Source organism: Thermobia domestica, chromosome 9 (assembly GCF_964235325.1).
Source record: "Thermobia domestica chromosome 9, izTheDome1.hap1.1, whole genome shotgun sequence".
In the NCBI taxonomy this organism is placed as follows: domain Eukaryota; kingdom Metazoa; phylum Arthropoda; class Insecta; order Zygentoma; family Lepismatidae; genus Thermobia; species Thermobia domestica.
In genome coordinates, this window is record NC_137462.1 from 204,628,815 (window position 1) to 204,654,790 (window position 25,976).

A 25,976-nucleotide genomic window follows, 5' to 3' on the forward strand; every position below is an offset into this window, starting at 1 on the left:
CTCAAGCGACACGAAGTTGTACCGTAGGATGCATATAATTATGTCGTATACGAGACATATTGGAGGTTTAAAAATGTTATGAATTCCGATACGTACCCTTCAGACCTGCAGTTTCAAGAATGTTAAAATGATCGACAATCCAGTATTAAAGCAGAAACTTCAATTTGAGTATTTGTGAATACTAACAGTGATACAATGGCACCAGTTGGCGTCGTCAGTACGTACATATCTATACCTAACTAAGAGAGATGATGAGATATGGCTCAAAGAAAACGGCAATTTAGATTCTGAAATTCAGCACATTAATAATACTTAAAATGCTTGGAAATTCGTAATAGGAACAACACAATCGAATTCCAGTGTAATCAAATAATGAGTATTCTCAACTTTTGTGCAGAGAACTCAAGATTTAATCTTCAGTATATATTGTTCGGACATAACGTTAAACTGCAGGTCCAGGCTTAGTGATGAAAGAAGAAGAAAAGAAGAAGTAATTCTTAATAATTTTGATATAAGCAATTCACCTAATAGTACCAATATGTGAACATGCATTGTTTCTACAGTAGAACTCCAATTATCCGAATCACTTTAGAATTTCAGGGAAAAAAAAGAAAAAAGACGGAAACGTTCTGCGATTCGCAAAATAATGCTTCTGTCTACGCGCGCTATTGTCCTTCCCTCCGCGAAGCTAGTGTAGGCGCAGCGCGAACATTATTGGGATGATGAGTCACCATCTTATAGTGGAGTTCTATTATTGGCTATCGTATATAAAAACGACCGCCGGCCCGCCCCATCTGTCACTGTTCGTTTTAGTCAGTCAGTCAGTGTGTTGTTGACCCGATACTGTAACAGTACACTTTGCGTCGGTGCGTTGTTTTGTTTATTTCACCATGCCTTCTAAAAGAAAACGTGTTGTTATCGGCAGCGGATAAACTAAAAATTATAGAGCAGTCATGTAAAGGAGTTACGGGTAAACAGTTGGCTGAGATGTACGGTGTTGGACAATCGACGATTTCAGACATTAAAAGGAGCAAAGCTACACTTTTAAACTTCGTGTCAGTGCTTGAAAACGAAGGTAAAAGTTCTTCAAGAAAATCAATGAAGGCAGCAACAAACAAAGATTTAGAAGATGCCGTTTTCAAGTGGTTTTTGCAGAACGTTCTAGGGGAAAACCAATTTCGGGTCCGATTCTTTGTGAAAAAGCACTAATTTTCAATATACAATTGACTCTGTTTTGGAAAATTCCAGTTATCTGAATCTTTGATTATCCGAATGGGGTCCGGTCCCAATTGATTCGAATAATGGAGTTCGAAGACTGGACTGTATATAGAAATTAAATCGAATTAAAGTACCTTTCAAAGTTTTAATATGTAGTAATTGCATTAATTGAGTGCACTTCTACGTCTTTAAGAATTTTGTTCTTCATTTTGTATTTTACATTGCTTTCAACATAGTACATAGTTTGGAATCATGAATTTAGTAGTATGCTGATATGATTATATATTTGTTTATTAGTATTAGGTTCGTGTATTATGTATACCGAAGATTCCGGGTTCAAGTCCCGGTCCAGTCATGCACTTTTTCACTTTTGTGTATTATTAAACTACTGGGGTTGCGAAAGAGTGGAAAAACTAAACTAATTTTTGTCAGGGAAAACAGGTTATAAAAAATTGTGAGAACCGTGATAAAATCAAGTCTCTCCAGAGACACTCATACTCATCTTTCCTGTGAGTGTTCGGTTTCCATCTCTCAACTGTTCTAAAAAATTAAGGGAAATTACCAAATTTTTGCTCTATTATATAGGAAAGTAAAAATGTTTGAAATACCGATAAATTCTGTGAAGATGAAACTGTCTAAATTGGTTAATTTTTATATTTAGGGTAGTTTAATGTTTGAAAGATGTTTTAGGGTCTCGTTGATATTCAGATAATGATATTAGTGTACACAGATGAATGTCGAAAACCATCAACGGATTTCAGGTTGAAATTGGTCTATACACGCTGGTAACGAATGCTAAAAATAGTTCAGCTGGGCTGGCAGCATGTTGTAACGGTCGTAAAATGAATAACATAGTAATTTAATTGTATGATTCGACAACAAATAAGGGGAAATGTAATTTTAAAGTCATGCCGTGTGTTTAATTTGTTTCTATATGCATTTATTTTTCTTCCTCAGGTAATCGAACTACCTCTTCTGAACCCAGAGTTATTCCAGCGAGTTGGTATAACCCCACCAAAAGGCTGTTTGTTGTATGGGCCTCCTGGCACAGGAAAAACATTGTTGGCAAGGGCTGTAGCCAGTCAGTTAGACGCAAACTTTCTTAAAGTAAGTAAATTCATTATGTGGGATGTAACATGCCACGTTTTGGTTAAAGTGACTGGTGTCTGATTCTTGAGGATTTCGACTTGAAAATCTGGCTATGATGTGTGAGGCTTGTTTCAGATCGTTCTCTTGATGGTTCCTTAAATTCCATGTCAGTAGGCGAGTAGCGAACTCTTAACAAATCTAACGGTGCAAAAGTTTGCCATTAGATCCTGTTTTATTTCAAACAACAGTGACAGCAATAAAGATTTCAAAAGAATTTCCTGAACTAGCATTGTTCCATAGTAAGCAATAGAGTTACTAATTCCATACAAGTATTTGTCAATAACTTAAAAATAAATAGATCGTAATATCTATTTTTTGTGGAAGTGAGGTTCGTTTTTTAGAATAGAGTCAAGGTTTATGTTACACCATCAAAACTGTGGTTCATGGACTTCTACCTTCAACCTTCTGAACTGTTACCTTCTGTCCTAACAAGGATTAAATTAGATTTATCATCATTTTCTTTTCTATCTCAGATTCCCTCTGGTGTTGTGTTCGGGCTTAGCCAAGACCGCTCTTCTCTACTGTGTCTCCTGATCATTGACAAACTTTCTTACTATACTGCTCACTGATAGTAATACAGGCTTTTGCAATTTAGGGATGAGTGTGTTTTGAACAGTTAGTTTGCTCAGTTCTGTCTTCAAAGTGATCGGTATAAGTCCTTTGGCAGACATTAAGAGTGGAACTATACGTTACATTCATCCATTAATGGCTCCATTTTTATATCAACACAATTACACACTGTTTATATTACATAGTAACGCCTTTCAATTGTTCTTACCATTTCTCAACATCTAATCTGATTATTCACAATCAGCACCTTATCTGATACTTTTAAACAATGCCCAAGTATAACTCATTAAACCCTAACAACACCATCACTATTACTACTACTACTACTACTACTGCTGCTTCTTCCTCTTCATCATCATCGTCATCGAAAAGAAAGGTAAACTTCCCCATTTTGTCGAAAAAAAATAGCTTATCTTAAACTCTTGTTTGGCGTGGGAGACCTGGGTTCGATTCCCGGTGGGAGCTCGTGTTCGGATTCCACGTTAATCAGTAAATCCCGTCTCATATAGCCTCGCTGCTGAAAGGAGCGTTAAACTCAAAATCAACACATCAACTTAAACTCTTGTGGTCTCGGGTATAATCCCCACGTGAGACACACTGATCCGCTAAAAACCGTAATGCTGGTTCGGATTCTGCTTTAAGCATTAGGTTCCATTTCATAGCTTCGGTGCTGGAAAGAAACGTTAAATTACATTTTAGCGTTAAAACTCTTTAATTTAAAACTTTCACTTATACTGATCTTCGTATACGCCCATTATTTAGTATTTACCGAAATTTTCAGTGTGAACACCATCTTCAGTGGCATTTTAAAAGCGCTTGCAGCAGATCCATCGCGTCACAGGGCATCCATCGGTAACAGCTTAACAAAAAATGTACCCTACAGGTTAAAGAAGTATACTCAAGCAATTAAGTAGAAGTAGTTAATTTATTTACCAGCAAACGAGTGAGTTTAAATTTTCTTTATTTTATGGAATCATACACAACAGTACGGAGAAATATTGTATAGAAATTTCAATTAGTGTAGAATAACTGCTTTCCGTAGAATAAGTAGTGAAAGAGAATTAATAAATTGTATCGTGTGAAAAATAATGCCAACCAAAAGCAGTAGAAAATCTATTTAATGCATTTACAGTCTCAAGACAACTGTATAGTACAGCTGCACAATTCAGGAAAGTTTTGAATAATACGAAAAAAAGTTTTAATGTGGTTCTATAAAAGTTCAAAGTTTTAAGAGTGCAATTTTTGTTAATGATATTATCGAGGTGTTTGTGTATATTTGTAATACCAGAAGAAACATCTTTATTTTGATAATTCTATACCACAAAGCGAAATGCCCTGTGATGTGATGAGTTTGTTGTAAATGCTTTAAGAAAACACCGTTGAAGAAGAATGCAGTTCCTATTGAAACTTTCGGCAATTACTAAATAACGGACGTATACCAAGATTAGTCCAAGCTAATATTTGTAATCATGCGTCACTTTAATACCTTACCACTGTAAAAGTTTAAAATTTTTCCTTGATTTTATAGGTTGTATCCAGTGCAATCGTCGACAAATATATTGGAGAAAGTGCTCGATTGATTAGAGAAATGTTCAATTATGCTCGAGACCATCAACCATGTATAATATTTATGGACGAAATTGATGCGATAGGTAAGTTTTGTTTGTATTTGTTTATTGGGGGTGGGGTAGTGCAATGAGTTTATACAGGTAAATGAGAAAACAGTTAATAATTTCAAGGAAAATGTGACACGAATTAACATTAATAAGATATATTTTCAATTTTATCAGTATGTAGAAATGATTATTGCAAAGTTAAAAATATATCTGCGTTCAAGAATCTTGCAAATATTCATATAAATGTGAAACTCTGGAGAACTTGGAGTTTTCAACCAGTAGTTAATTAGAAATAAATGGGAGATGATTCTATAGAATGACATGAAAAAATTATTATTATTATTAGGAAACGAATAACATAACTGGTATTTACGTAAATCTTCCATTGTCAGGTATATAAAAAAACTTTCAGAATAACAGAAAATAAATATTTATTCCTAATTGATTTTGACTTAGAGAACTAAGAAAAGTATATTACACATATTTTTTTGTTATATTGTGCTGTCGCCCCTTGTCAGTTCAATAGCGTAGATAACAGGTTAACAAACTGTACATTTGGGGATGTCAGAACTGACAAGCTGCGCCCAGGATTTTATAAATACTGAATTCGGTAGAGCATAATATACGGGATCTGACCTGGGTTGCATATAAATAAAATCGAACATGTACAAAAGAGAGAGATTGTGATGTCAAAAGGGGTTGAAGCGGGTGAGAAGGAAATAGCGATCGGGATCGGCTAATCTACTAGTACTTACTTATAGACCTCGGTGTTTATTCCTCGATGAATCCTTTCAGTGGGTCGATGTTCGTCCATCAATCTCTTTGGTCTGCTGAGCGTCCAAGTAGCCGGGAGTTAAGAGTGTAATGGACTTATTTGATCCATTACAGCATTTTATGTGATTTTATCTATGTGCGCCCTTATTACTCATATTAACCAACTTTAAATGGTTGTAATTATTGTTAATGTTGAATTTGATCAATATCAATCTAATCTCTAAAGTAAAAGATAACATGAAATTTCTCTGCACCATTGTAATATTGGCAAAATTGATATTGAAATTAATGCCTATTTTTATTCTTTTTCTTTGCATGACAGTTGAAGTTTGATCGTTTTATGTTAAAAAAGAATAGTTTCGGTACATATAGAATGGGTGATTGAAGAGTGTTTGTGATACACACATTTTCTTGTAAAGTTGTAATTCTATATATATTTTTTCTGGACATAGTGTAGTGTTGTAAATAATGTCCAAATAAATCTAAACGTCCGGAATCCGTAAGGATTCCGTGAATGGAGTGCATTCCTTTCTTATTCTTACATTTGATGCATATCAGGAACTTTCTACCAAATTCTGAATTAGCTCAGACAAATGTCGATAGCAGTCATAGTTGTAATATCAATTCTCAGGTGCTAATTCTACTGTATAATGCGTTGACTTTATCCGTTAATGTAATTTCATGTCTGATGGGCTTCATGTTGTTAAAGGAGATCATATATGATATGTTCTGCGACGAAGAGGATTAATTATAATAGATATAAATATTTGATGAAGTGGATCAATGAATAAAGATATGAAATAATAGTTTTGATAATTATGTGTATTGAATACCTAAAATGATGATTCTCCTTAGGCACTTGATGGCTAATGACGAATGTAAACATAAGTTATAGGTCACACATTTTCTTAAGTGTATCTTAAGCGCCTCACCTGTTATTATTTACTCATAATTCGTATTAGAAACTGCATACGCCTCTTAACCTAATTGGAGCTAAATAAAAAAATGACCCGTTATGTCAAAATTTGCTCGAAGTATTTTATTTTCATCTTTGGTAGATTTGCAACAATAAGTATTCCTGATATGTTATAATGCTTTCTGTTTTCTTCTCCTGGTGTGGCTTTCCTGTGTGGTGCAACAAATCTGCAGTCTACAATCCGATGCTTGCAGCTGATGAAAGCCATATCCAGCCAACAAATATAAGCACTCCAGAAAGAGTAGCATTACAAGAGGCAGCGAAGTCCAAACTGGAAAACCAATATTTCAGCGACGATTAATCCAATTAAAGTCGAAATTGCTTTGTGGTGAACAACTCATTGTAGTTCACAGCTATGTAACGTTAGCTGAAACAATTGCTCTCTAAGCTAGAGCAAGGTATGACTTTTGGTCAGTAGCGGCTCGATACCATAATCTGAGGTAGTTCTGCACAGTTTGTTTTTTATATATTGAATTTCCCGTTTACAGCAATTAATTATAAAATGTACACGAACCAGCATAATCTTTCAGCACTCTAATCGTTATAAATGACAATTATAATTGAAATTAACGAATATATATACAACTTTAGTGTATAGCAAGCAAAACACTATTGTTTTGATTATTGGTTGTCAGTGGCGTATTTAGGGCTTTGTTTCGGGAGGAGCTATACACAGCATATGAATAAACACTTATTTTTTCCTTTGGGATGCCTACAAGTTTTAATGAATTTCGGGTGATCTTGAGCCCGATAGCTCCCCTCTAAATACACCACTGTTGTGTGTAACAAATTTTTAAGATACATATTCATACCGTAAGAAACATACTGTTTTCAGATACTATAACAACTTCGGATTCACGTAATGTCTACAGGCAGAAATTTTATAAATCTACTGAATTATAGATATTTTATCGTTTGTAAATTAAGTCTATCCGACGTGACTTCTGCTGTACAAAATGTCCTATTACTCTTTCATTCAAGTTCGGCTTGGTGGATATGATATCACGCTCGATTGATAAGGCAGCCAAAGCATTGATTCTTTCCTGACAAATTGTGTTTCCCAAAAATGTTTTAACTAGTTTAAAATTAGAGAAGTAACGTTCTGCTTCACCTATTGTCGTTGGGGTAGTTAGAAGAATTTCCAAAAGGTTTATTGTTTCCTTAAAATTGTCACACAAATTGTGTTTTGTTCAGAAAATTTGCACAAACTCGAACATGGAATACCATTATTTTTAAAGCGCGCAACAATTACACTGAACTCCGTTATAAAAAAACAAGAGAAGGGCGCCTCATGTACATCACGTCGTGTGTCTTCGGCTTCTTCGGAAGTATTCGTGAGTTCTGAGCTGCTGGAAGTGCAGCTCTAGTAAATCCTATCTAACAAACAAGGAAAACGTAATACAGTGCGGCTGGTGAAGATTTTGGTCTCAATGCTAAAGTATAGGGCAATCCGTGCACAGCTCTTGCAATATTATTAAGCTTCAGAAGGTGTTTCCTGTAATTGTACGCTATGTAGCATATCCAGCAGCACAATTTCAGGACACTGTTAGACCAAATATCATCATTACATGTTATTTATTACCTTGATTAAATTAAACACAATTCAACTTAATTGAAAATACATTTATTCCTCTAAAATAGCTGGTGGTTCTGCAGCTCTGCAGCTCTTATAGACAAGCCGCCCCTGCTTTTGGTAAGTCCGAAATTATGATTCGCGCTCTTATATCTTGCCTAGTCTGAAATCCAATACCAACTACCTCTTCCAAAACTCTCCCAACGGTTTTGTTTAACGTCCTTTCCGGGTTAATATCCTTGATCATTGACTGTTTCTTCAGTCTCGTTGAGAAGTGCATACTACATAGATAAACCAAAAGTGAGGTGATTATAGAAATGCGGACGGGAAAACAAATGTGTTGGTTTTATTAATTAAGAAATTACATATGTAAGAAAGAAATGACAGACGGCAAGAAAACTTCCGTGTAGGAAAAGTAAATGAACTTAAAAAAATTGAAATGTGATACAATATTAAACAGAGGATGATGCTTCTTACTGAGTTCAATTTAAAATGAAAGGTCCCAAAGTTCGAAATAAAATATCTCATAATGTATCCAAAAACATATCTTCACAATATTAATAAGCGTGTATGTCAACGAGAGGATCCACCGTAATGTATACAGTATATTATTCTAGATTCATTTCCTGAAATGCTACATACACTGAATCCGGTAATTACATGAACTACAGCAGTTTATTCGTAATTGTGCTTTTATAAGTATTGAGGGAGTAAGCAATGGAAGTTTACTTCTGAAAGTCAAATTGGTGGTCTTGTCATTGGTATTAGTAGAAAACTATGATGAAATGCATCAGAGTGAGCAGGTTATAGCTGCTAAAGATGGTGACTAAACAAAAATAAGAGTACAACCAAGTACTTGTGAATCAAAGTACAAGAGTTACAAATAACATTTATGTCTTCAAAAAAGTTGCTCTAGAAGTGAGTGGTAATGACTTGTTATTCAATGATAGCATGCTCCACTCATTGCCATACTCCTTTGAACAAGATAGAAGTTTGAGGAGACGTTAAATCTAATGACGTTAACTTCCGTAAAATTGAATTTAGGTCGTACAAATTAAAATGTTCTCTCTTCGTTCTACGAGAAAAAAGAAAATAAAAACTGACGGGATATATTAATTTTTGTAATACTGTATTTGTATTCTTTCCATCTCTTGCGCAAGTGCTTTTATCAGGTGACAGCTAAAATCAGAAATTTTATGTCTTTTTATTTATTTATTTATTTATGTAATGGAAAGCATTGTCAGCGTGCTAAATATATAGCGTAAATATTCTAAGAGGAACTTAAATAAACGTAAAGTTGAAACGAAGCACGCAATTATGAAACTATTGGTAATGAAAGGACAGAAAAGAGAAATTTCGAAGTTGATTGTTCCTCTATAATAATATGCGAAATTGTCAGAATTAACGACATATTGTGTAACCAGGCACGTAGCCAGGATTTCGTGAAGGGGGGGGGGGGGGGTTCCGTGACATGAAATACTGTGGTCATCATACCAGGGGCTCGATCATTCTAAACTATTTTACTGGAATATATATTAGTTCGTTTAGCCAGGATTTCTCGATGTGGGGGGGGGGGGGAGGCGTGAATGAAATTCTGAAGGCCCAAGAGCTCGATTAATCTAAACTACTTTACTATCAACATATATTGATTTGTTAGGACAATAAAATGAGGATATGTTGGTAAGTATTTTAATAATAAACTATGAAGAAATCTCGAGTACAATAATAATAAAAAAATATATTGAAAAAGATTATACAATATTTACGTCCTTTTTCTGTTTATTGAAGTATAACAATTTTCCTTTCATTATGACCTCAACCATTAGAAAAAGTACATATTCACTATTATAAAAAGTACATACTGAATAATGTCTTGTAAAATATTTTACAATATCTGTGTTCCTTTTTCTGTTGAATCAAATGTTAACAGAACTTTCTTTCCACATATATTTTTGTTTTTATTATTCCGTTACTACTGTCTGTTCCAAATGACAGGTTAAAAGAACAATAGAAGATTGTTTTTGAAATAAAATGTTTGATACTGCAAGGATGCGATGACGAAAAGTTATGATAAAAAATGTCCACGCTGTTACACAAGGGCACTATGCTTTCCGAAGCTTGAAATCTCTCTGACTAGAAATTCTGAAAAATCGCTAACTTTTCTAGAAATTTCAAATTCCCTGACTCTTCCAGGATATCTCGCTCACTTCACCACCAATACAAATCTCCTCATAAAAAGAATAACCAAAAGCTTCCTGTAGTTTATTTTTAACTCTGATTCTTCTTTTACTCATTTCATTTTGTTTCATCCTTCCTTAATTTTTTCATTTCTGGTCTCGAAGGGGGGGGGGGGGGTCCGGACTCCTCCTTGGCTATGTGCCTGGTGTACCGTAAGGTAATACTCATTTATAGTTCATGGATAAGTGAGAGTTGAAGAATACTGCATGAATTCTTGCTAAAGCCAATCTTCAAGATCTTGGTTGCAAATTTTGCGAATAAAATGGTAAAAGTTTGATTTAGTTGTATAGCTTTTTGTAAACTACACATTTCAAAATTTAGCCTCAATATTCTTGTTGTAATAATGTTAGAATGTGCTTTTCTTTAGTGTGTATGTGATTTTGATTTTGAAACACAGGCTTGTATAAAGGTAACCAAGAAGGTTCTATCGCTTTTTCGCCCACCATATTCTAATATCCATATGTCACCTAAGACGTTCCTGGAAGATCAATATTAGTCCCCATCAGCATCGACGACCTGCCAACTTCTGGAAGGTCATGGATTCCATTACGGTAGAACTTGGTGGGCCGTGAATCGAAGAAGGTATCAAGTGCATTTTGCACCTCTACTAGCGATTTGAACTGGCGTCCTCCAAGGTGATTGTCCAAGGAATGAAACAAGTAATAATAGGACGGTGCGATGTCCGGGAAGTATGGCGGAAGCAACAGTTTCCCATCTAAGGCGTAGAATGGTGTCCCGGGTCATCCTAGCCACGTGGGGCTTAGCGTTGTCCTGTAACAGGAGGACCCCTTTGCGATTCGGAAGTGCTGGCTCCAGTGTTTTGACTTCTTCTTGAACATGGCTCAACTGCTGACAGTACACAGTTGCATTGATGCTCTGATCAGCTTTTAGCAGTTTCCGATGCACGATGCCACGAGCAGTCCACCAAACACACAGGAGAAGCTTCTTCTGGAGCAGTGCTGGTTTCGGCTGTTTTGGAACCGGTTCATTGGTGCTAACCAATGATGACGCCGCCATGCAGCTTCGTACAAAACCCACTTCTCATCACATATCAACACCCTGTCCAGAAATAGCTCCTTCCTTACACGAGACAGCAAAGAAACACAGGTGGCTCTCGCGTTGCCTTCTGGCTCGGAATCAAATCATGTGGAACCCATCGACCCAACTTGTAGTGCTTCCCAAGTTGATGGCGGTGCTGCCGAATGGTTCCTCTGCTCACACTAAATTGTAGTCCCAGTTCCTCACACGTCTGGCCACTGTTCGTCTCAATTGCTGCTTAAAGATCTTCATTTTGTACATATGTTGGTCTTCCGGCACGTGGTGCGTCTTCGTATGTTTTGTCACCGTCCTTAAACTTGTTAAACCACCACTGCACTGTCCGCGTAGTCACGACACCCTCACCAAAGGCGTGTTATGTTTTCCGTCCCACTGAAGCGGCGTTTGATCCCAGTTTGAGCTTGTACAGCATACACGCCCTCATGACGCTCTGTGGAGGTCCCATATTCACTCTGTCCTTACGCAAGTTCACGGTGTAATTGAACTGCCACAACCAGGTAGTATGTTGGATATACCCACACCAACAACTGATCTTCGCCTTGTCTCCATTCGTATTCTACTCACAATGTGAGGGCCAATTGATCACAAATCTCTACAAAAAGCGACAAAACTTTCTTGGTTACCTTTATACTTGAGGCAAATGGGTTACATATAATCATTAATCATCATATGTGGCATGATATACCAAATGCATTGCTCAGAGTATCTACAGTGTAATTGCACAATGTTCACACTTTTTAAAATTTTGGAGAATTTAAATCTCAAAACTCTTTGTTACGCCACTGTTCCTAAAACAGCACAGAGATTTTTTTCTGTAATTACGTGAGTTTTCCTGATATAATATTGTTAATTTACACTCATGCTAAAAAGAAGTGAATTTAGTTTCACAGTTGTGAAACTACAATAGACTTCCAAACTATGTGAACCAATACTAAAACAGATGTACGAGTTCCGGTTGCAGTAGAGCGATAATGTGAGAGAAGAAACCTTTTGTCTGACGCTGAATTCATACAAAAGCATCTCGTACAATTATTTCTATATAGGAATCAGTATTGAAAACGAAAGTTGTATTATTTGTTACCACTTCCGAAATGAATACGCGTACCACTTTCAATAAAAGAATAAAGCTTAAACTAAATTTATTCTAGGATACTACATCCATATAAAAAAAAAAAAAAAAAAATGGTTTGGTAATTCCTATTACCGTTTTCCCTCTGTGGAAATCAATATTAAAACCGGAGGTAATAGCGAACTTTTAGAATTTCCGGTTTTAATAGATGAATACGGGTGAAGATAGTACCTTACCTTGAGACGCTGAGTCCATTCCAATAAATTGCTTGTCGCTATCTATTAACGTTTCCGTTCTATGGAGATCAATGTTGAAACTGAAAACCACTTATCTCTTCCACTTCCAGTTTGAATAGAGAGTATACAGATGAGATGGAGCCATTATTGAGACCTGAATTGTTTGCAAAATATCATTTCGCGATATATCTTACCGCTTTTGCTCTGGTACATGTCGACAGACAGACGGACGGACGGACATAACCATTCTATAAAACTTGAGATAATTATGAGATTTTGAGATGATTATTCGAATCCAAGGGGAACGGGAATGGGGAATGACGGAAACTTCATAACGAGGAACAGCTTAATTTATACCGTTCGCCAAACATTGTTACGGTCATCAAATCTAGGAGGCTCAGGTGGGCAGGTCATGTAGCCAGGATGGAAGAAAGTAGGAACGCTTTCAAAGTGTTAACTGAAACACCAATCGGAAAACGATAATTAGGAAGTCCTAGGTGCAGATAGGAGGACAATATTAACATGGATCTTGCAGAAGTAGAAATACAAAGTAGAAACTGGATCCAGTTGACTAAGGATAGAAGTCGGTGAAGAGCTTTCGTGAACGCAACATTGAACCTCTGGGTTCCATAAGCCATAGAGTTAGTTAGTTTGTAGTTAGATACGTATGCATAGCATAGTGTGGAAGTCTAAAAACTGTAATGTTTCTATAATATGTGCAACGATCCATTGTAGTTTAAATCTCTTTTCACTAATAATAGTTCAGAGGAAAATATTAATTTTCCGATATGGTGTCAGATATAAAATATTCGGTTTTTGGTTTTTAAAGAGTAATTTCTGATATTTTATTTCGCGAATCTAAAACTACAACAATGTCGTTAATTATGAAAAATATTCTTCGTTCTACATTTTCCCGGTTACTGGATGCTCTTAGCTTGAGGAAAGCAAAACTTCAGTATACTTAAAACTAAATATTCAACTATAAATTAAGATATTGGTTGTAATATTTGCTAATTTAATGATGAAAATAAGTAAGTTTTAGTTCAGTGATTCTGTTTGTCAATAGGACCTATCTGTTTGTAGCACCGTGCTTGCTTGTGGGTCGTTCTGTGTAGTGTTTGGTGTGTTGAAAAAAAGCAAAGGGAGGGAGATACAAAGCACCAGAACACAAGGGAAGTACTAAAAATGCAGCGTTGGTAGTAGCAGTTAGTTTTTCAGTAGATTAATTTAAAAGCTATATACTTTTTTAAATTTCTCCAAGTGTAATTAAAGTATAAAGATAGCATAGGAACCTACAGGTATGCTAATCCGTGTTTCTAAAGTGCTGTTTATTTATGATCTCGAGTAACGCTGGAACGTTATTGCGAATTGAAAGAATGCAGAAGCTGGTCCTCATATATGTGACGAAATTATACGTACCAAATAATTGCGAAAATCCATAAGGCCAGTGCTTCAGTGCTTGATGTCTCTCTCCTGGTTCCGAACAATCGCCCGGCAACGTACTTTTCATTGGAGAAGATTCCGTTGGAGAGCTACGAGAGGGATCTTGTTTCATTCCTTTTTCACGTCTTTTCAGAGTCCACTCACAATTCTCACACGCCTTTTACCCTAAGCTCTTTTGGATTTGCGTTTGTACACTTCCCAAGTATCTTGTTCAAATGTGTTGCCTGTGTTCCAGTAGCCCTTCATATCCTGGTAGAATGCGAAAGACGATCTTGAGATGAAGCTTTGTCTTGATGGATGTTGATCTAGTTTCCATACATTCCTGGTAGTGCTGCGAGTTGACTTTGCAGTTCTTCACCTTGCGAACCTTCAGTTTGCCACAGTAACAATAGCTGGCAGTCATCATGAACATTTTTGAAATGCCTCTTCGCATGCTCAGAACCACTTCATGAACCGCTTCGCGTCTTTGTACTTGATGACTCTCGTTTTGTCTCAGTCAGAAAAGTACACCAACGCCTAATCAATGTGGCAACTTATTGCCACATTTGGCTTACCAGATGCTACTCGTACAGCTTCCGAACGTTATACTTACGTTCCGATCGGTGAGCATCGGTAAGAGTATGACTGCTAGCCTTGAACACATTTTCAAGATTTAGTGCGTGGCCGAAGTGCGATTGGTAGTTCCTAAAGACCCATTCAACGATTCGCTACCTGTCTGTAGGTCGTGGAATTATCAGCGTGGCCATTCTGGAAAGTTTCACGTGCATACTTGTTGTGGCGTGTGTTCACGGCCGTGTTCTCGTCCCTTTTGTTAGTGTACCGAACGCCAAGGCTACGGAAGGAATCCTTATACGTTCCGATCACACTTTTGATTGAAGCCGATTTAATATCACAATCCTTGCTCTTACTCTGCCTCCTGATCATTTAAACTTTGCATTGTAAAGGGCTTCAACATAACTCTCGCAAAAGCGACCCGGTTTTGGAGTCCCAGTGAGGAAACAAACACTTTTGTACCTCCCTAAAGCGGTTCCAGCAATAAAACACAAACACTGCTCTCAGTGACAGACGCCTGACCAAGGTCGGGCGAGCTCAGTTTGCGCGCAGGGGAAGGAATCGCGTTTGGTCAATCATAGCGAAATAGCTTTGTGTATGTATATATTAAGAATACTTGATGTTGCAGACAATAGTTACAAATACCTTTAATACGAATGAGTGACGTTTTACAGCGTTATTCCATCTGTATAAAGTTTGTTAACTCCCAGTACTTAAAAATGTATCTGTAAAGTAAACTCATGATTTTCATTCGATAGGTGGTAGAAGGTTCTCAGAAGGTACATCCGCAGATCGTGAAATTCAGCGAACTTTGATGGAACTTCTAAACCAAATGGATGGTTTCGACTCTCTAGGACAGGTAATTGACAGTGTTTATTTACCTTTGATACACTTTAGCTCATGCTTCATCTCACCATTATGTCTTCTCTTATGGACTGTAGCCAATGAACGGAAAGATAATGTAATATGTTGGGAATCTCTCTCTTGAAACAAGACACTTCCATCTTGGCCGAATTATTCTTTGGTTGAATGGTAAAATCGAATTTTTATGCGCTGTTAGTTACCGGAATAGTGGAAGTTACTTGTTCGTTTCAGAAAGTCTTATCACGTAAATCACTAGACACTGTTTTGTTGTATTTCATGCGTTTACGAACACATCTACAATGTGGCAGTCCTAGGAAGGTCTACTGTAGTTGTTGGCGGGAATAAGCAAAAGTTAGTGACTTAAGTATAATACGTATTTTGGCATTAATAGTAGTAGTTCACTCTGTATAGCACTTATCTAGCACATCTCAAAAACGGTCATCTCCATAATACGGAGAGATTTTTTTTCTGGTAAAAATGTGTATATTGTTTCGGGACTGAACTCTCCCTCTTACGGACACACTCAGATACGGACAATCTTCTCTCCTTCCCAAAGTTTGTCATTTCGTCATAACGAATAGAAATTATTCTTAGTCCATTCATAGGTAACATTTATTCGTAGATAGTTTGAAAATAAATCAGCGATCAGTAGAGTAGAAAAGAATACTTTCCCTACAAAATGTCTTTGTTATAAGTCAATAGCTTGGTGAACAGTTGAAAACTGAATTTGAAATTATTATATAGTGATAGCACGGGCACTTAACTTAAAACGCTTATCCTAGGTTTCAGAATTTTGTAAGCTATAGATTGTTCTTTAGAACTGAATTTCACTGCTGTTGAAACAGATGCTCTCATAAAAATAAGCAATATCAGGAGATAATTTATGTAAAATTTTCTCACATCTTCCCTGCTATCTTTGTTTTATAAGAAAAGTTCAAGTTACTACTTCAATTCATAGCAAAGTACAGTGTTCTCAATATTTTTTAACTGACGACACATTGTACTAAACTCCCAGGACGTTGCGACACACTTGTTTGATTTTTATTTATTTATTTATTAATAATAATACAAATTATAAAATGAAAGGTTAAATTTCTTTAAAGTAGTGATTATGTAGTACTAAGCATTGTTGCTGCCGTTGGAGGCGCTGACTGGTACTGTTTATCTCAAAACTGATTTTAACTAATTATTAAATCTTTTAAATTGTAAGATTTCATATCATACTTATGGGGCTACTAAATCTAGACCTCGGGTGTAGATGATAACCCACATATCACTAAAATTTTAGTTCTGTGAATGAACAAGGCGACAAGCTTCTTCTTCGTGTGTTCAAGGTGAACCATTTTTGATATTCATATATGGATGGCTGGGTAGGGCACGGTGACATGCCATTCTGGAGAATTTTACGCACTTATGACAACCTGTAGTTCAGTTACAGAACTATTTTTTTTCTGAAATGTGGGTGGGTTATCACCTTTTACGCCTGAGGTCTAGAAATGTAGAATGAAGTGAAAGAAAAAAAATGTCATCTATTAGTTTTCGCTAAATATTACTTCATAAAATCCAAATCAGATTAAAAACGAAACTACAAGTTATTTTTTTCTAAATTATCGGTCATTTTCCATTCTGCTGGACAAGTAGTTTCAAACTTTCGAAAAATGTTAGAAGTATAGAACTAAAATTGGAACTTTTATTACGTGTTCGTTTTTGGACCTTCAGTTTTAGTTTTAGAATATTAATTTTGCATTAGAGAATTTTAAAATAAATTCCAGGGATTTATTTTAGTGGTCTAAATAAGCAAAACTGATTTAGGATGTAGATTTCTGGGCTTTCAGCAGTTATAACCATTTAGCCCTCACGTTTGAGGGATGACGTCCCTCGACGAGCACACTATCCGGGGAAAGGGAAGGAAGAAAGGATTGGGGTAGGAAAGAAACGTCCTGGGACCTATAAGTTAGGTACCATCCTGTCATTTGCCTGGTGTGAATGAGGAAAACCTCATTCAGGGTGGCTGGCCTGAAAAAGTATTTACACTTTTTCGACCGAGTGCTCCCACCGGGAATCGAACCCGGGACCGCTCGCACCGGAGACGAGAGCGTTAGCGACTGCGCTACGGAGGGTCACTAAATAAGCAAAACTGAGCATTTGTGAGCAAATAATAAAACCATAAATGTTCAACCCAAAAACTAAAAGGAAACTAATAGATGAGAGCAGGGATGTACACAGAGGGTGGATCCGAACCATCCTTCCACCGAAATCGCGACTTTTCTGTAGATTTACTCTAATTTTAAAGATGCTTTTACAAATGGTAATATAATTCATCCTCATATTGAATTTGGACCCCTCCTGAAATAATTTCCTGCGTACGTGCCTGGATAAAAAAAATAATCATATGTTAAACTATGTAATAGCATATGAAAAAGTATAATAAAATTGTTCTTTTTTTCTGATAGGTAAAAATAATCATGGCAACAAATAGACCAGATACCTTAGATCCTGCTTTACTTCGACCAGGTCGTTTGGACAGAAAGATTGAAATTCCTCTGCCAAATGAACAAGCCCGCTTAGAAATCCTTAAAATCCACGCTGGTCCTATTACTAAAAGTGGAGAATTAGGTAAGTTTTAGATTTTTTTTTCTTTCTTGAATAAGTGCATCATAAAATGTGTAGTATACATTTAAATGAAGTTCTTCTTCTTCATCATTATTATTATTATTATTATTATTATTATTATTATTATTATTATTATTATTATTATTATTATTATTATTGTAGTATTCACATAGTTACAGCTTCAGGTTTAGTTCCCGAAAGTGACATGTTATTTTCGGTGTTGACTTGGCTTCGAAAAGCATTTGATTTTCTTATATTAAGGCCGGCTGCATATTGACCAGCGGAAGGCCAATCACGCCGAGGTAGAGGAAGGCAGGAGAGAATGGGAAGAGATAGGCCTGAGTGCAATGCCTGTTTGCCTCAGTCTCACACAACGTTGGAGAGGCCTTCTCTGGCACGTGCAGTACGAGGCTTTGCTGCATTTTTCACATCACTGAACCTCGGTTCGGCTGTCCTCTGGTCGATATGTGACCACCCTAATTAAGTTTCAAAAATAGAAAGCAACAAGGTGATGAAAATGTATGTGCTTGACTGTACACAAACCAACAGAAGAACTGTCTTGTACTCCAAATCATGTGCAAACTGTTGTTATACGAGTTCTGAAATTATGTATTTCATTTGTATGAAAGCTTCAATATGATTCTTAAAGTTACAAAATAGAGTTAGTACATCAGTGGGATTAGCGTCCGTAGGATTTAGTGTTTCAGAATAGCCACGACACGTACGGATTCCTAAGTAAGTAAAAGCAAAATACAGATCCAAGGTTCTAACTTCCCATAAAATATAAATATAAATTAAAATAATTTTAAGAGAAGGAAAAAGTTATTAGAGATTCAAATTTACGGAATTATTTCAGTACCAGAAAGTCCTGAGTAGAACAACTTAGAGAAGATATCGAGAACCCCTGTTCTTCTGGCGCTTAGTCTAAAGGACGTACTGAAATTTGAATTAATGTTTAACTCATATTTAAAGCAGTACTTAACTGATGAGAGAAAACTCGTAGTTATAGCCAGGGCACGAGACAAAGCAACGAAAGATTTATCTCACATTATGCAGATAAAGAACGAAAAAGAAAAAAATACTCCAGGAAGAATATAAAATCAAAAGAAGATGGGAAGTCTTCAATAGAAAGCTGTAAAATGAAGAAAACTCGAGAGTAATCTAGGAGAACGGTATATCAAACGATGAAGTTACAGACAACGTAAGCAAAGAAGTAATGTTAGCGTTACACAAAATGAAAAATGACAAAGAACTAATGCAGATGAAATACCTTATAGAAATGTCTCGGCGAAGAAGGAATATTGTTAAATTTGATGCAGAAAGAATACCCAAAGAATAGAGATATTATATATAGAGGAATTAAGCTGATGTCCTATGCAATGAAGATTTGGGGAAGAACCATTGAGAGAGAGCTTCGCGAGGAGACATCAATAGGAGAGGAAGGATTCGGATTCATGCCAAGTCGGGGAACAACAGTTGCAATTTTTGTAATTAGACAAATGATGGGAGAATACGAAGAAAAGAAGAATCCCTGCATGCAGTATTTATCGACCTAGAAAAAGCTTATGATAGAGCACCGCGTCAAGAGATGGATATACATGAGAAGTAGGGATGTACAAGAAAAATATGTTCGCCTCGGCCCAAGATAAAATGTATGAAGAAGCTAGGACAAGAATCAAGCGTAGAGCACACGGCTGGATACCTGTCAGAGTCCAATTACATCAAGGATCTTCCTTGGGCCCATATGCATTCGATCTAGCTATGGATGCCCTATCTGAAGGTATTGAAGACGTCATCTTGGTGTATGCTGTTTGCAAATGACAGTATCTTATGTAATAAATAAAAAAAAAAAAAATGAAGAAAAGCTTTGGAGGGGATGGAGAGGAAACCGTATATATGATACAACATGATATTAAGAAAGTAAATACATTTAAATACCTAACTTTTACAGTGAATAAGAATGGGAATATAGATTCGGAAATAGAGCACAGTATTTAAGGTAGGATGGATGAACTGGAAAATCTCACGTATTTGTGATACAACAATAAGTGTAAAGGTTAAAGGAAGAACCTATAAAAACCAGGTTGGATAAGATCAGAAATAACAGAATAAGAGGCAACGCTGGCGGCGAGTACTGATATGGCGAAAAAAGTACAAGATAGAATATTACAAGAGAATGAGGAAAATGGAAGTAGAAAGCAAAAGAGAAAGAGGAGAATCAAAGAAATGATTGATAAATTGTGTGGCTACGGTCTTAGAAGAAAAAAGGTTAATAGAGGATGGTGTTCGGAACCGATCAAGATGGAAGCGAATCATCAAAAATGTCGACTCCCGTAAGCGGGAAATAGACAAGAGTAAAAGACGACTTAACTGAAAAGCTAATTTTTATTACTAAGTCAGGAAAAGTAATCTAAAATAAATAAAGTAATAATTTTATAATATCTTCGCAACCCGTCGTCTGAGTGACTGTTTTCGTTCAAAGTATCAATTGATTTATTACCTTACATTTTAACCGTGTAGGTGTACAATCGCCAGTGAAACAGTGTACCCCATGTGTCCTTTTCTTGTAACGAGTTTGGAGCTTATAGACCGATTGTGCTAACTTTGAATTTAATAAAAGTAATATTTCATTAAATCACTGCGAAAAGTTCATCTTTTGACTGCATGGCTTGATCAGGAAGTAGTTTGAATTTGCAATCACATTAAAATATGAAATCTGTTTTCGCACCAAAATGTGTTTGATTCAGTAACTTGTTGAAATCAGACTTTTTTGTGGTAATGCTTGCAATAGCTCACAACTGTAATAGTCTTAGTACTTCGAGTATAAATACTTCAGTTTGTTATAAAAGTACGTAGAACGTAGTTTTCCTTGCATGCGTAAGTTATGTAATATAATGCTCTGTTTAAGATCAATAAACAGTCGTAAGATTGAATGTATGTTTTGTTGCAGGTATGCAATGTACCTTGAGTAGTGTCTTTCGCTTTTCTACCATAATTTCTCACTACTTTCGTTACCTCATACTTCAGCATTTCTATTATTTCACCATTATTTGTATATATATTTTTAAACATCTTCGTTAGTATTCAGGAAACACCAAAATATTCATTCATGTTTTGGTGTCATATAGCAGCACAAAAGTTTAGTGGGAGGAAATAGTTTTAAGTAATATTGATTTAACAGTCTAGTTAGAACATAAACATCTCAGCATTCAGATTAGTGTACATTATCTGAAAAAGAAAAAAAAAAAAAGAAAGAAAAAGTGCCATTTAAGTCTTAGGTTTGAAAAAAGTAGTTTTCCTTTAGTGTAACTAAAAAAATGATATATTTCGCAGTTTTCTCTGTGAATTTTGTAAGATATGGTGTGTATTTATTTATGTACTTTTTCTTGTAGATTATGAAGCAATTGTGAAGTTATCAGATGGATTCAACGGAGCAGATTTACGAAACGTGTGTACTGAGGCAGGACTGTTTGCTATTCGTGCTGAACGAGATTATGTAATTCAAGAAGACTTCATGAAGGCCGTACGGAAAGTAGCCGATAACAAGAAGCTCGAATCCAAATTGGACTACAAACCTGTATAAAAGCTTCCATTCGTCAGTTATTGGTTTCATGTATTTTATAGTTTTGAATTAATAGTAATGTTTTGAAGTTTTTAATTCATATATATGTATTTTTTCTAATCAGCCATGCTGGAATATTCGAGAGAAATATTTATTATTGCGTTGAAAAATTTGACTGCTGCACTAACTCTTTCAGAAAAGAAGTCTCAGGTTTTGTTATAAACGAGTGAATTATATGATAAGGAAAACAAGGTAATAAAGATATTTGACACTACTTTTATTTGTTCTTTGTTTACCATTGTATATCTTTCTGATTTTGTTTTCACTTTAAACACCGTGGGTTTTCTCGGAGTTCTCCCGTTTCCTCCCACTTTCTTCATTCCACCATTTCATTCATTACTCATCATCACCGTCTCCTTTAGCCTAACCGGCATAACTGTGGGACGTAAAACTCAAAGATTTTTTTTTTTTCACTTTAAAATGTAAATGCTATTTCTGTATGTTGGTTCACAGTGAACTAGTAAAAGTGTCAGAAGAATTATCATAGAATTGCATTGTAAATGAAGTGAGTTATTATATTAAATATCAAATTTCACATACTGAATGAAGGTTGTAGCAATAAGTAAAAAGGCTGTACCGTTGGTCTAGTGGCTAGCGTGTGTGCCTTTCGTGCACGTGGTCCCGTATTCGATTCTTGGTGGGAGAGCACAAAAATTTAATTTCACCATCATTCACTTTTATTCATCATCCGTCTCCTTTAGCCTAAAGGACATAACCATGGATGTTAAGCTAAAAGTAAAAAATAATAAAAATATACCGTTCCAGTGTGCAACAGGTGCGATACCACGTATTTTTTTCGAGCCACAAGGGGACCATGAAGATTTCAGTCGAATTCTTGAATAAAATAATTTTTAAAAAAAGCTTAATACTATAGATTATACACAAGGGTAAACATAGCAAGTTCTCATTTTGGTGGACGACTCTGAAGGGATATCGCAGGGAAAAAATAATGCACGTTCCTTCTCAGATACCTTTTCACGGATGGAGCGCAATATCATCTTCAGGCGAACATCGATGTTTTACAAAAATCCAGAATACAAATTTTATTGTAGGGAGATCGTTTGAAGAATGTAGCGAGAAAGTAATGTGTAGGTATGCGTTATTTCTCAGTAAACGAAGTATATTCTGAACTTAGCCGTTTTCCCCGACCAACATGAACACTTCAGTTATGCCTGAAAAATGTGACATCTCAACAATAGATAGCCTCAGAATGGATCATACATGTAGTTTTAAATAAGTCATATTGAATGTAATGAGAGCATGTTACGATCGTATTAATGTAACCATAGTCCAATGGAATTATGCGATCAGATTTTGTCAGAGTTGCCATCTAAATTTGGTGGGCCATACTCACCCTTGACGTTGTGCTTGGTGAACAAACACTAGTGTATCAAATGTAGTTTATCCTTGGATTTTCATTTTTATGGCATCAGAGTAAAGTGCAGGACAAGAATAAACAACCAAAAATGCCTTAACACTAATGTCGCTTTTTGTAGTTTATTCTTGTCCTGCACTTTATATTTTCTGAATCAAAAATAAGTAAAATAAGTTGGTATATTTATAAAGAAAGAGTTTATTCATTTGCTTTTACAATGATGAGTGTAGTGCTGTAAAACTAGGAATCAAGATTAGCAACAGTTGGACAACTTGGGTAACACTTCGGAAAGAACATTTTTATCTATATACGTAAAAAGGTGTCAGAATTACTAAATATATAATCATTGTGTATAAATTTAAACCAACACATAATCATTGTCTGTAACACCAGTCCAAAACTTGTAACCTGTAGATAGATATATATTTAATCGTCTTGTTTCCAATGAATTGCGATAAGGTCTCATAGAAATTAATTTCATCAGTCACTTTTAAACAATTCAGAAATCAGTAACCACTCAGGACGTTCATAATTATTACAAGAGAGAAGTAGTTATTTATGTGGTCGTCGGGAGCAAAAAATTAACATAAAATATGCATTATTTCTGTATAACTAATCCTTCTCAACTGAACTTACTTGATCACTCATCCGAACTGTCCTGAAAAACCATTTCAAATGTGCAGTCGACTGGTCTTACAATACACTGTTGAAGTTGAGAAGTAAAATACTTCTGAAGTAAATTATAATAGAAACTGTGTTTAGTAACAAGAAAACCAGTAAAATCACACAGAATTAAGAATATGCAACAAGCTGTCAGTATTTGAAATTGCGTTATAGTAATCGTTACCACACTGCTTCTTAAATGCTTATTATTATTTGCAGTTCTACGATATAGTAACCAAGATTACCAACACTAATGTACAAAAACCATAGAGATTATTGTAAACATCTGTTGATTATTATAAACTTCGTATTTTTGAATGAAATTCTTAATAATGGAATCCCATACTGTTAGATTACCTTTGTCTAAATTAAGGATGAATTTTTCGTCTTTGTGAAATGAACCAGACATTCTTCCCAATAGGGAAGTTACTTTTTTATAAATAAAATTTTTTTACCATCCTGATTTCATCTTTTAGAATGTGGAATGTTAAATGTTTAGACAGAACCGATATACGCCGTTTCACCATCGTTGGGAGTCCCGAATGGATGTGTTCTTGATTCTTAACTTTCTGACATTTCAGTGAGATGCATAAAAGTCCATCCTTAAATTTGGGCAAGAGTTGTAACAATAATATATGATAGCTGTATTTTAGGAGTATTCAAGAATATTTTACTTCACCATTTCAACAGTAAAGTGTATTAAAAAACCAGCCGACTGAACAGTTTATGATAATGTTCAGTTTGGTGCATATGTGATTCAGTTCAGTTGAGGATGGTCAGTTACGAAAATTTTTAACTTTAGACACTTACCAAATTTCTTTGGCGACTTGACAGAGAGAGTTTTACTAAAGGAAAGTGTAACATTTCTAGTGCGTTCAGTTTTTTATACTTTAACATAAAATTACAGAGTTAGATGGTAGCAATGGGTTTTGGATAGCTAGTAATGAATTCCCCAATTGTGGAACAATTCATCCTTCATTAATTTTAGCAAATCTTTCATTATAAGTATTGTAAAGTTCTCCTTGTGTAGAGATAGGTAGAGCTTGGTAGAATAAATTATAGCCCGGAATCGTCTCCCACTACCGGTTTTTATTATAAAAAATCTTATATAAACAAGATTCTACAATATAGTACAATGATGTAACTTCTCTAATATAAGGTAGAGAAAGGTGACCCAAGGCCCGAGCAGCCTAGAGCAGGATCTCCACAGAGCTCCGAAGCAAGCTAGGTGGAGTGGATTTTTAGGATCCCCAATGATCTGAAGCAGAGAGGGGGTTAAGAACCACAGAGCTCCGAGCAAGCCAAGCGGGAGGAAAGGAAGCCTAGAGCTCCGGGCAAGCTAAAGGAGAAGTGACCAATCACAGACTGGTAGCTGTCCATGAAATCCTTTCGATTATATAGTCGCTCCAGGTGAGGCGATGGCGCTGCTGTCTCCGTCGTCTGCAGCTGTAGTACTCCATAGTAAGATGCACGTAGTTGTTTATAAATAAGAGCACATGTTGGGTGTTCGTAAACACAAGCACGTGAGACATTACAGTAAACACGACATTTAATCGGCTTATTCCATGTATTTACACCTCATTGTTGTTCTAAATAATAAGTAATGGGATTGTTTTGCGAAACTTTGACCAACTCCGAACACCAACTTTGATGATCCATTGGATCTATTCCAGTAAGAACAAGCCGAAGATGCATAGGGAACAGGTGCATCAGCGATAGTGGGTTTGCGTGCAAACTAAAATTTAAACTACAGTCATTACTGATGTGATGTTTGAAGTTAAATCGTGTTTTCTTTTAAGGTAAACAATTACTTGTGTTTTTGGGGATCGCAGTTGGTGAACGGTAAAGTGTAAATGTCAAATTAAAAAAAGTAAAAAAAAAAAATAATAAAATAAAATAAAATAAATAAATAAAAACTTTCGCTCACTACTATAATGTACAGCATCACTAATTTTAAGTGTGCACTATTAACTCTCATCAATTTATACAACTTACCATTTACCTAAATTTTTATATATATGAGCGCTGGAAATAAAACAATTCTGTTTGTGATACGTGCAATATTAATTTAGGGTTTTCTTTTCTTTGTTCAAATGCAAGGGAAAAATAACATTTATTTTATGAAAAACATTTACTAGTAGTTATATTTCCGCACAAATGCGAAAGTTCATTTTCAACAAAATAAATATTTCTTAAACTTACTGATTGAAAAATTCTGTATTTTTTTTCTTTTTACTCACTTCCCAAAATGGTAAGCACCTTAAAGCTTAATCGTAGATTATATATATATAATATCTTTATACAGGCGCGGATCCAAGGCGGGCTATAGCCCCTCCCTTGATTATATCTTGGATCCACCACTATATGTA

General features: G+C 35.7%; 1 protein-coding gene across 2 annotated transcripts in view; it reads left to right on the top strand.

Moving 5' to 3' along the window:
* The window catches only part of Rpt4 (Regulatory particle triple-A ATPase 4), a 57,727-nt gene extending 35,944 nt beyond the window's left edge, over positions 1 to 21,783 (top strand). For both annotated transcript variants that reach the window (XM_081725770.1, XM_081725771.1), the window contains exons 5-9: positions 2,176 to 2,325; positions 4,466 to 4,589; positions 15,229 to 15,329; positions 17,788 to 17,950; positions 21,340 to 21,783. In XM_081725770.1, the coding sequence (XP_081581896.1) occupies positions 2,176 to 2,325; positions 4,466 to 4,589; positions 15,229 to 15,329; positions 17,788 to 17,950; positions 21,340 to 21,530 (729 nt within the window). In that variant the 3' untranslated portion in view covers positions 21,531 to 21,783. The remainder of the gene's footprint in view (positions 1 to 2,175; positions 2,326 to 4,465; positions 4,590 to 15,228; positions 15,330 to 17,787; positions 17,951 to 21,339) is intronic.
* Positions 21,784 to 25,976: the final 4,193 nt, after the last annotated feature.